The 12,449-nt window shown below is 43.9% G+C and overlaps 2 protein-coding genes across 2 annotated transcripts in view; one reads left to right on the forward strand and one right to left on the reverse strand.

Moving 5' to 3' along the window:
• The first annotated feature begins 88 nt into the window (after positions 1–88).
• RPS23 (ribosomal protein S23) lies at positions 89–1,957 on the forward strand. The gene is made up of 4 exons (XM_050329421.1): positions 89–163; positions 427–586; positions 1,443–1,563; positions 1,765–1,957. Exons 1-4 carry the CDS (start codon positions 160–162, stop codon positions 1,909–1,911), a joined length of 432 nt encoding a protein of 143 aa, XP_050185378.1. The 5' UTR covers positions 89–159; the 3' UTR covers positions 1,912–1,957.
• Positions 1,958–7,396: 5,439 nt separating this feature from the next.
• Positions 7,397–12,449, reverse strand: part of ATG10 (autophagy related 10) — a 59,715-nt gene continuing 54,662 nt past the window's right edge. Inside the window, exons 6-7 of the mRNA XM_050329229.1 lie at positions 9,099–9,196; positions 7,397–8,814 (exon numbers count right to left, since the gene is read on the reverse strand). Coding sequence (XP_050185186.1) covers positions 8,691–8,814; positions 9,099–9,196 — 222 coding nt within the window. The 3' untranslated portion in view covers positions 7,397–8,690. The remainder of the gene's footprint in view (positions 8,815–9,098; positions 9,197–12,449) is intronic.

Genomic DNA, 12,449 nt, shown 5'->3' on the forward strand with positions numbered 1-12,449 from the left:
GCAGCCCAAACTCCCGCCGGGCCGCCGCCGCCGTGCCGGTCAGCGTGTTTCCGTCAGGCGCGGCGCGGGCAGCCCGCGGCGGGTCCTAGCGAGTGCGGCTATAGGCGGCGTTCGCGGACCGCCTTCCCTCTTTTCTCGCTCGGCAGGCGCAGGGAGAGGATGGGTGAGCGCGGGGAGCGGGGCCGCGGCTGGCATCGGGGCTGGGTTTGGGACTGCGCCATCCCGAGCAGGGTCCGCGGGGCTCTGCGCTTCCCGCCCGCAGCCGGGTGGGTGCTGTGCGGGCAGAGCTGAGGGCGGTGGGGCCGCGGCCGCCATTACCCGCCGCGTGTCCGCCATTGCCTCTCGCGGCCTGGCCCGCATCATCCTCCCTTCCCCGCATCATCCTCCCTTTCCCGCATCATCCTCCCTTCCCCTCGCTCCCCGCAGGGAAGTGCAGAGGCCTCCGCACGGCTCGGAAGCTGCGCAGCCACCGCCGCGACCAGAAGTGGCACGACAAGCAGTACAAGAAGGCGCACCTGGGCACGGCACTGAAGGCCAACCCCTTCGGCGGCGCCTCCCACGCCAAGGGCATCGTCCTCGAGAAAGTGTGGGTGCACGAACGGGGTCGGGGGTCCACAGCCCCTAGAACGGGGTACAGACCCTCTGGGATACGGGTCCAGCGTGCTGGAATGAGGCGCTGAGACCTCCGGGATGGGGCTTCAGAACCCCCCAGATGCAGCTCCTGTCCTGGGATGAGGAAAACCAGAATTTATTTATTATTAAAGAATTGGACGAAAAACAGGAATTTCTTGCTAAAGTTGGTAAAAAATACGGATATTAAGTAAAAATTAAGGGGAATTTATTGAAAGAATTGGAGAAAAAAAATAAAATTTATTCCAAAAGTGGGAGAAAATAGGGAACTTAGTCAAAGCTTAAAGAAAAGGCGCCTTTTCTTTTTTTTTTTTTGCATAAATGGGGGAAAACCAGAATTTTGACACAACATTAAGAAAAACTGCATGTCTTGTGTCAAGGATCCTACCCACTTTTGCGTTTGTTTTTTTTTTCTTTAATAATTTATAAGCCTTATGGGGATGCTGCAAGGACTCTCTCTTCTGACCAGTATTTCTAGTTTTTGGAAGGTTTTCCCCTCTTTTTTTATGTTTTTTCAAGTTTTTAGTGAATTTGCATTAGTCTTTAGGTGATTAAAGTTTTACTCTGCTTAGGAAGTGGTGATCTATATATTGATATATATGTTCATTTATAGATAGTACATTATATAGTGATATATGGTGTTATAGTAATTAAATATTCTGTATTTATATATTGAGTGGCTGAAACCAGCTCAGAGTTTCTGAAGTACAGAATCAGCTTAAACATAAGGGAAAATAGTAACCTGTGGGTGTGTAACAAACCTCCTGGTCCATCAAACAGATGGTATTTTCTCTGATTTATTTCCATTGCAGTGGAGTAGAAGCCAAGCAGCCCAACTCTGCCATCAGGAAATGTGTCAGAGTCCAGCTGATTAAGAACGGCAAGAAAATCACAGCTTTTGTCCCCAATGATGGTTGCCTGAACTTCATCGAGGTAATTTGTCTAGAAGTTGTATTTTGCAGTGGAAAATAAAGACATTTACTCAGTTAATTCTCATTTAATGTGTGCAGATCCAATCTGGGGTGGTTAGACAAGGGCAGTGTGGAGCGTAGCCCAAAATAAGGGTGGTTAATCACAGATTTGTGCACGGATCTGATAATTTTTCAACCCCCAACCCGGTTTTGGTTTTTGCAGGAGAACGATGAGGTGCTGGTGGCTGGGTTCGGGCGCAAGGGCCACGCCGTTGGGGACATCCCAGGAGTCCGCTTCAAGGTGGTCAAGGTGGCCAATGTGTCCCTGCTGGCATTGTACAAGGGCAAGAAGGAGAGACCCAGATCATAAAACCATGTCCTGACAAGATGGTCAATAAAATCCTTGTTCTCAATGAGTTCTGTGCTTCTTACTGAGGGGGGGGCTGGAGTCAGACATAAAACTGTGCCCACAGAAACCAAAATTTCATTTATTTCTACATCTGGCCAAAAAAACCCACCCCAAACTCTAGTGTTTCTCTGGGACTACTGAATTCATCAGGAATCAAAACATTCCCTTGAGCAAGCTGGGAGGGAGGAGAAGCTCCATGAATTTTAATGCATAATAGTGAAAAATGTGAGCCTTCCCCAGACTGAGAATGGTCACTGTGAGTGCTGGAAACAGTGTTTGTGGCAGCAGTTCTGGTCCATGTTCTGGACACAGAACTTGATAGGTTTGAGTCCTGAAGGGATTATTGAACCATGTATCCGGTGTCAGCCCACAATTTCAATGAGCATTAAGCACGAATTAACTTAGGTTTTTTTGGGCAAGTCTGCCCGATTTGAAGGCAACCCTTCAGTATGCTCTTAGCATTTCACTGCTGTGCAGTCAGCTGGGTGTCTTGAGCTGGGCTTTCTGCTGCCTTACCTATATAAAATACATAAAAACAGGTTTGGGCATTTTTTATCAGTGCAGTAAAGCTTCAAAATATGTGACTGAAGTCAGAGTGTGCACAGCTCCCATCTTGCCATCGAAGTTCATCTGTGTGTTGACCAAAAGGCTCAACTGCTTCAACTAGTGTTCATTTATGTAGACATTCATATGAAAATTCAATAACTTACATGAAAATGGAGTAACAATCTAATAACACGTTCAGGGTCTGCTGGCATTTGTGTAGGAAAAGGGTTAGGGTTAAAATTCCTTGGCGGGGGGGGAACAGGATAGTGACTGCCAACCCGTCAAGTTCTAATCTTAAAATTCCAAAGACGAAGATTCAAAGGGAGCTGGAGCAGCTTCCCGAAGTCGGGCGCTGTCGTGATGTCCGTCACCACTAGATGTCGCGACTGGTATACGGAGGGGAAAATCCAAAACAGAAAAGGTTTGAGCTAAAAAAGTTGTGGACTTGGAACAAAGGAAATCTTCAAAATCGGAAAATTCACTGCGTGCACACCCAAACTGTGCCTCCACAGAGGAAAAAGAGGTTTTGGGGTGAACTCACTTGGAACAGGGAAGAGAAGAGCACCAGTTTGGTTGAATGTGGGTTTTTTTGTCTGTTTTTAACAAAATTCAACAAATCCAGCTCTCAAGCCCTGTGGAGCCATAGCCACACAAGTGAGTTTCCCAATTGGAAGATTTCCTTGGTGTTGTGGGGGCGAGGCTGGACATGGCCCAGCACAGAAACCCCCCATGCCCACAGCGGGGGCAGCAGGGCAGGGGGGGATTCTGCCCCTCTGCCCCCTCAGGTGAGACCCCACCTGCAGAGCTGCCTCCAGCCCTGGGGGCCCAGCACAGCAAGGACATGGAGCTGCTGGAGTGAGTCCAGAGGAGGCACCAGGATGATCAGAGGGATGGAGCAGCTCTGCTGTGAGGAAAGCTGGGAGAGTTGCGATTGCTCAGCCGGATAAGAGCAGCTTTGCAATGACCGAATTATGGCCTTCCAGGACCCTGAAGGGGCTACAAGGAACATGGAGAGACACAGTTTACAAGGGCCTGGAGTGACAGGACAAGGGGGAATGGCTTCCAACTGACAGCAGGGTTAGATGAGATATTGGAAGGAATTCTTCCATGTGAGGGTGGTGAGGCCCTCAGGTTTCTCAGAGAAGCTGTGGCTGCCCCATCCCTGAAAGTGTCTAAGCCCAGGCTGCACAGGGCTTGGAGCAATCTAGGATAGTGGAAATCATCCCTGCACAAAGCAGGGGGTGGGACTGGATAAGCTTTAAGGTCCCTTCCAATGCAAACCAGTCTGGGATTCTGTGAGTGTTTCAGTGCCCATGAATAACTTGTGTTGCCTGGACACTACAGAAAGAAGTCAGACAAAGACGAGCTGAGCAAAACCTCATCACCATGTCACTATTAGAGGGGTTTTAAGCCTAATAAATATGTGTTACATAACCCATATCCTCCAAAATGGAGGGGAATCCATCCACAAAGATCAGAGAAGACAAGCAACTCATGCAACAGACACAGCTGTCCACGTTCCTGTCTCATCAGCAAAGCTAATTAATATTTTCTAATAATAAAGCAGTTGGATAATCCTTTGACACCAGCAATACCTGTCTGAAAAATAACATTACTGCAGGAAAAGACGCTGTTTTCCAACGGGCTTGAGGAAAAAGAAGGCATCCTGTAAATCCATTCTCTGTTCAAACACAGCAGTAAAATCCTATCTCGCCTTAAGCTGAATTCATCTTCACTAGGTGACAGCTACAACAAGCTCTGAAATGGTGGAGAGAAAGATTCTCATCGTTCAGGGTTTTTTAAGATTTTAATGAAATCCATAACACAGAGATAACAGGTACGACACCTTCCTGAGCACTTAATATAGGGGTTAGCTTTGCAGTAGCAAGCTTCAGGTAGGGTTTAATTCTAGGTGGTAAGAATTTACTGCTAAGAAATGCTCTAAGCTCACAGAAACACTTTTAGAAGCCCACATTACTAAAAATAGGCACAGATACCCATACACACACTGCTCCCTAGAAGAGAGAATTTTTGAGGAAACAATTGTAGCTTCACCGTTCAGAGGGAAGAGCAAACATCCTTCCTCTGTGCTGGAACTGAATTTATATGTATATAATATAAACACAGATGTCCAAAAAACCTCATGAAACCATCACCACAGCAAATAGAGGGGGGGGAGGGGTGAAGTTACTGAAAGAGTTTTGGTGAAATTCATGGAGTTGTAACAAGAATTGATTACATCACTGTATTTAGCTGTAATTAACTAGCTCAACATTTACTGCATGGAAAGGAATGTTCCTGTTAGTAACCAAAACCAACTACCCTCAAATCTCTTGGCAGGGGGTTGAATTCTTACCTGGTCATACTGACACAAATGAGGGATTATGTAGGTAGTGAGCAGCTGCATTCCACAGGAAAGCACATTTTTTGGCTTAAGTGAATACGTGAAATTAATTCTTCTTGCTGATTCTTGTAACCAAGGGTTACAAGAGTCTGTTCTCTTAAAAGAAGTCCCCAGAAGCAAAGGTCCTCAATGTGTCTTCCCAGATTAGCAAGGATGAGCAACTGAGCAAATTTACAAAATTCTCTGGAACTGGAAATTTTTTCTTCGTAAGCAGGTAATGCATGTAGACAAAACTCAAGTTCAGATTTAAGAATCTCCAGTAGATTTGCTAAATAAAATCATAAAATAGTGCCACAATTCACTTGATTTTAAAAATTCTAAAATATCAGAATTTTGGTACATAAAAATTCTGTTAAAAATATCCTAAGTCATCAAGGCATAAATGTAAAACACTAAATTGGGTGCCTACCTCCCAAATACTTACTTCAGCCATTAAAAAGGAGACATCCAAACAATGCTCTTCTTGATCACAAATATTTATGTTATCCTGCATTTCTTCCTCTATATAAGTTCAGTGTATCTGTAACTGAGCTGAATTTTGGTTTTCTACAGAAATTTCAAGGAAACATTGCTCCTTATGATGACACTGCTCTGTTACCTCGTTATTTACGGTGTTAAGAAGTTCAGAATCATTGATAATGGGCATTGAAACTTTTTCCATGTTAAAGAAAAAATATTTTTTCCCTCCATATATAAATTCTACTTTTTGAAGGTTGGCTGCTCCCACTCTTCTGTTCCACAATCAAGATCACAGAGCAGGGATGAACATTTAACAGCTCTTAAAACAGCTGTTACCTGGTTTTTCTTGGGTTTTCCTCCTGTCTAAGTCTCACTGAAATTTAAAAGTGGGTCACTGATGCACTTACCAAGCATGTGTTACCAGAAGTGTTAGAAAAAGCAATGTAGCTGTTGGTTGCATTTAACAAATCGCACATGGAAAAATGACTTTTCAGGTTGTTATGATCCAGAACAAGATAAACAATGTGCTTCCATTATTAATTCCAAATGGCTGGCAAAAGAATTCCATACCAATGAAATTTTAGAGATGCACTCTGTATTTCTTGTCCAGTAAAGACACATGATGTGAGTTAAAAGCCTAGAATCTGGAAACTGATGCATTCCAGGTTCCCATCTCTCATGTGGCACACACTGGACAAGTGATACATTGCTGAACATGTAAAGTAAAACCTGTGGTTCCATCTCAGGGCTCTGTTTTACACTACAAATAAAATGGGATGAGGAGAGGAGCTGGGATGGGTTGTGTGACGTTATTTGCAATGTGGTTTTCAGTGGCAGCACCACCATGCAACTCCCCAAAATCCAACAGCAGTGTAGGGACTAAACCTGTGAACAGCCAGGAGTACAATGAGAAACACTAATTGAGCAGAACAGTCACTCCCACAGGGAATGGCAGAGCTTCCTCTACAGGCCATGGAAAAGCCAGATGTTCTCACACAGCTGCATAAGCCACCTGAACTCCAGAACTGAAGGTGCTCACTTAGAGAGAGGCTCCAAGTTCCCTGTTTGTTATGATCCCGATCCTGTTTGTTCCTTGAAGTGTGACACACATGCAATATTCTCAGAGAAGCGTTTCTCAGACCCAGGATGAGGATTTTGTGTGGTGTGGGACATGAGGGGGGCTCCATCCACCCATCAGGCTGTGGTACATAAGGTGGTTCCCAGGTGAAGCAGTCTCAGTCCATGCACTGGGTGCCACAAGCTCACATCACATCCCAAAGCACTTTGCTGTGTACATTTTGCATTTTCCACCTCACAGGTTTTAGTTTTAGTAGATCCAAACCCAGCAACTATATCCTGTATCAAGGAACCACAGGCTTGTGCATCTCTGTGCAGCCTCTCGAAGGCCACAAGCACAGGAGGTAGTAGAAAAATTACTTCAAGGGCCAATACAGTCACAAGGGAGTTCAGGTCTTGATGGTGCTGGAGAGGTGTTACCACAACTGCAGGCAACAATTAAGCCTTCCACTATAATCAGTGGCCATTTCTTGCCAGAGAAAGAACCATGAACAATCATTTCCACACTGGCATTGCCTAGCAGACAGAAAGGATCCCTTTGACTTCACCCATAGGGGAGCCTGCAACAGCTTTGTAACAGGTCACCATCACCTGTCGTTCAGCTCAGAGTTCTGGAGAGGAAACATCACCAAAAAAAAAAAAAAAGATTAAATTGAAATCCTTGCAGCAATGATGCCAGATCACACCACCAACTGTGTACTTTCACACACCTGAGGAAGACCACAGGACATCAGGTGCCTTCTGGCACCCATGGAGGGTGTAGTGGGTTTGATCTGGCTGCTACCTTTCTTGGCAGTCCTTCCTGGGTCTTGGCACCAAAACTGAAATGGTTTGATCCTGGCAAGATGCCAGGGGCTTCTTAAAACCACTTCATTATCTTTTCTCCTTCCCTCTGCATCTGGACAGAGGAGAATTAAAAAAAAAAAACCATACGGGAATTTTCATGAGTAGAGATCAGGATTGAGAGAAAGGCCTTTATTAACAGACAAACAAACTTAGAGTGCAGATAAAACTTAGATTTATTAGTAACAGACTAAAAGCTAAACTCATTGCTAACAGAATAAGAGCTAAAGAGTAAAAGAATAAAACAGTCTTAAAACACACCACCTTCTCTCCCCGCCCCCAGTCTTTCTTTCTCAGCTCTCACTTCCACCCTAGCAGTACAGGAGAACAGAGTGGGGGGTGTTTGCAGTTAAAATTTTGTTGTTGTTTTCCATTCCTTGGGTAGCACTAGATTTTATAATCAGCTCTTTGCAGTCTGAAGATCTTCTACGGCTGTAAGGGGACTCTTATATTATCATAGTCTACCACAAGTGACAGAGGAAATAATGGCTCTAAGTCCTTCCCCTGTTTCTGTGGAGTCCCCTCCCATGGGACACAGTCTTTGATGGACTTCTCCAGCATGGGTCCATCCACCCCTCAGGCAACAGTTCCTTTCAATCTGTTGCCCCATGGACGACTCCCCAAGGGGGTGCAGTCCTTCATGGGTTGAGCTGTATTGCTGTGGGTCTCCCACCAGGGCTAAAGTCTTACCAGGGAAAACTTGCTTCAGAGTGTGGTTATTTCTCTCCACTGGCCACTGGCCACAGGTCTCCAGCAGGACTTCGCTCCAGCTTGGGCCTCCCACAGGGGTCACGGCTTCCTCCATGTGTCCACCTGCTCCAGCATGGACTTCTCCACAGGTTGCAGGAAGGTTTCTGCACCCTGAAGGTCTTTCATGGGCTGCAGGGGCTTCAGCTTTGCCCTGCTTCTGGGGCAGATGAGAGGGAAAGGCTCCCACCCCTGCATTTCCCCCCACCTCCGGCTGCAATGACTTTGATGACTGCTTGCTCTCTCTAGGACCGGAATTTCTTCTGCGACACTTCTGTTCCTCTGTTCTTAAATATGATATCACAGAAGCACCCTAATTGGCTCAGCCTTGGCTAGTAAGCAGGAAATCCCTTCTGGAGCTGGCTATCATTGGCTTTTTCATAGGACAGTGAAACTTCTAGCAGCTTCCAACTGAAATCACCCTTATGGCCTTATTACTACCAAAAACCCAGCTACCTGAACCCACGACAGAGGGTGTCAGCAATGTCCAAGTACTTCTCTCTCAGCACATTGCAAAGTAAGGAAGGTAAGCAAAATACTGGAAGGTGAGTCCTGGAAGTGAACGGGCCCAAAAGCTCAAAAGGAGAAGGTAATGGTTCTAGTAGTTATCCATCTGATCTTTGTAACACGAGGATGGAAGAGGAAAAGGTAGTTTCATTTTCTCTCACCTTTCAGCTGAATCAGTGTATGAATTCTGCTCAGGTGCTACTTTTGCATAACTCAGAGGCAGACTGAGGCCCACAACTGGGCCTACAGTACTGAGCCACAGAATAACATAATTTTTGTGTCTAGGGGGAGAAAAAAAAAAGAACACACAAAAAAGACACCATAAATATATTATTTCAACTTTTTCTGGATTTCAGACAGACTCAGCAGTCATAACTTCAGATAACTTCCTTCACTTTATCAATAGCAAATATATTTTAACTTTCTGTGACAACACAGAAACCTTACTCTATTTAGACCAAGGAGGTTGTTTTGGCTGTTCCCACTCCTCAGCTGATTTACTTTACCTGCACTGCACAAAGCCTTGCAAGGCCCAGCACTGCCTCTCACCTGTTGTGCTTCTCACCTGTTTTGTTTCCATGGGCCAGTCAGCACAGCGGAGATGAATTCATTAGTTCTGCAGGGGTGCAGAACAAAAAAGGGCTGCCCAAGGATGGGGTGTTCCTAGGAACGGAAGATAGCTGCTTTATTATGGCAGGAAAAAACCAGAAAACACACACCACATGCATTTGGTAAAGACAAAGCTGGGTCCAATTAATCCCCAATGCACTTTTTCTCACTTCAGAATCTAACCACATTGCTCTTCCACTGATAGTCATGACAAATTAGATATATTATACATATAGTACATAATTAATATATATTCTCCTCTCTTAAAAGGGAAATAAGATCACCAACCAGGTTGTGCGACTATTCTAGTTAAAATGTAGCGGTCTGCAAAAGTGACTCAAGTTACTGAAGCAGCATTGCCTGAATGCAAGTAGGCAAAGCTACTGTAACAAGAATCTGATCATGTGTAACACATAAAACCAATCTTCTCAGTAGAAAAGCTCTTCAACAGCCTTGAGCCCTTGTATCTTCTCAGGCTGGTGCTAGGAAGTATTTTTAAATTTTTATATATGTAATTTCTTTATTTAACATATTCTTATTTTTAAATTTTTATTTATACATTTATGCTCTGACAGATTTCCCTTGTCCAGATGCAGCCAGACTCCCTGAGTTCTGTGGTGGCATTTTACTTTAGCACATAGTAAATTTCTGGCACAGAAGAGAAGATATAAAGTCTTTGTGCCACACAGAAGAAACTCTTTATCCAACCCCTTGCCTAGAAACAAAAACCAAATCCTAACCTCTCATCTTCAGCAGGTAGGGCATCTTTAATACTATTAACTATTGATACTATTAACAATTAAATTATTACAGCTGAAGGACACTTGGTCCTTATGCTGAAAATGTACTCATGAGGATCAATCATTTTATGTCTAAGAGAACTATAAAAACTTCAAGAAGCTTCAGGATATACAAAAAAATAACGTTCAAAAAGTTTTGTTTTACACCACAAACAAATAATCTGCACAAGAATGCTATCATCTACTGTTGGTAAAAGTGAATTGTTGATGCAGTTTTTCATTGAGATAAACTAGTAGTTTGAATTAAAACACCCATTTCATTATCTCCTAGCTCAAACCAGCTTAGGGCTCCAAATAATTCCAGAGAATATAGAGATTGTGCCAATCTATATATCTGTATTTCCTAAAGATAGTAAAAAATATATAGAGTTGACAATATTTACAAAACTGTTTAACAAAGGGGAAAAAAAGTAAATTGTGCAAAAATTTCAGCAAATTCCCTTATGTAAGGAAAGAGTGTAAAAAGGCAGCACACATGCCCAAAAAGAACGGAGAAGGTAACCTGAGCTTTAAGTCACTTAGCACTCTGAACAAGGTATAAAGATAATTCCCAAAGCTGAATATTAATCCTGAAGTTATCCCAACCTGCCCCCTGGTATTTGATTCCATCCTGCACTTCTTGCTTCAGCAAATCACCAGTGAGTGACACAGGGAGGCCAACCTGACTTTTCAAAACAGCTTATTAAATTTACATTCTACATCTTTCTTCTTTCAGTCCTTCCTCCTCTCACAACATGACAATAGAGTGACACTGAAAAAAACTCCCAAACTCAAGAGTTCTATGCTATTCAAAAGATAGGAAAATGTCACACACTGACAGGAAAACCACAAAAGCACAGGAGTTTAAAAGAAATACTGAGCCAAGACCCATTAAGGAGGAGCCTCTAAAAAGGGAAAAGGCTGAGGCAGGGAAGAAGAGCTTGTTGAGCACCAGGGAAAACACTCTGAGACCATCAGCTCTGTTTCAGTCAAATCCTGAATTCCAAATCCTGTACATAATGGCATCCCCAGGAGGTTTAATGTACACTCAAGGTTAAATCACTGACACAAGAGCTCTGAAGAGGAAACACTGGGCAGCTGCCAGTAAAAATACAGGAGTTATCAAAGCCTTGGATAATTTCAGAATTGGTAATGGGCTGCAGAGCCTGCTCGAGTTTGGCCCGGGCTGGACCAGCCAGGGCTTGTTATTATACAACACCTGGACAGGCAATTGCCACTCAAAGTGCCATTAATTACTGCCCTGAGAGAAGGCTGGGTGTCTGTAGAGGGACAAACCCCAAGTCCTTCCCAAACACCATAAAAAACATGAGAATGAACAAAACTTTGTGCTGCATTAGCTTCATGAGCATATTTACTACTTGCTGCAGTCACCTGGTGGAACAATACCACTCCACATGCAGTGAAATGTATCCTGGGCAAAATACTAGGGCAGCAATAATACCCTTCATCTACCCTGATCCATGGACCAGACACATGAAAACTATAAAGTCCTACTGGGACCTTATGCAAAAAAAGCCCCAGTACAAACACTAGAAAAGAATCTTTACATTTTTAGTTTACAATTAATCTTTTTCCAATCAGTCATGTAGCAGTGTAGGTTGAGAATTTCAAGTCCATTCCCACAAGTATTCTATGCACTGTACTGCAAGAACCCAATTGCAGGTTGCCCACAACTCTTCTGGGCAGTAATACAGTGACACACAATTTATCTGAAATCAGCAGCATTATTCTCTTGGATCTGTCTATGATTTTGGATCTATCTACCTGTGAGGCTGATTCATAACTGCCTGCTCAGCATTGCACAATGGAGTCCATCACACATCTGCATATCCCTCTGAGTCTGACCCAGCTTTGATGGAAAATGAATATTCTTGCAGGTAGGAACTAATTCTGTTGAGTTTGAAAGTTCAAAATGTTGTTCCATTTATTTTCTGTAGAAAGTCCTCTTTACTAGGTGATTTCTAGATGTGTAAGGATGTTCTGTACCAGTTTCTGTAGCTGTTATGTCAACTCCTCTCATAAAAAAAAAACAACTTGCAAGAGAGAGATGGATGAGAGACATGAAATGTTTCATTGGGCAGTTTGAAAATGAATTATAGAATCCCAGCGTTGTTTGGGTTGGAAGGGACCTCAAAGTCCATCTGGTTCTACCCTCTGGCACGGTCAGGGACACCTTCCACTATCCCTGTTAGCTCCGAGCCCTGTCCAACCTGGCCTTGGACACTTCCAAGGAATGGCACAGCCATAGCTTCTCTGGGAAATCCCTTCCAGTTCCTCACTACCCTCCCAAGGAAGGATTTCCTCCCAGTATCCCATCTAACCCTGCCCTCTGGCAGCCCAGCATTCCCTGTTCCTCAGCTGTGCTAGTACAACCTCCATGCAGAGGTCGTGAGCAGGGAAATGTCAAGACATGAATCTCAACAGTAGCAAAGACTGGGCAGCTCCCAAATACAAGTCTAATTAAGACTAAAATTTCTGTCAGACTGGATTATGTCATTTTATCAAGC

Source organism: Myiozetetes cayanensis, unplaced genomic scaffold (genome assembly GCF_022539395.1).
Source record: "Myiozetetes cayanensis isolate MyiCay16 unplaced genomic scaffold, myiCay2020 scf4, whole genome shotgun sequence".
Taxonomy (NCBI): Eukaryota; Metazoa; Chordata; class Aves; order Passeriformes; family Tyrannidae; genus Myiozetetes; species Myiozetetes cayanensis.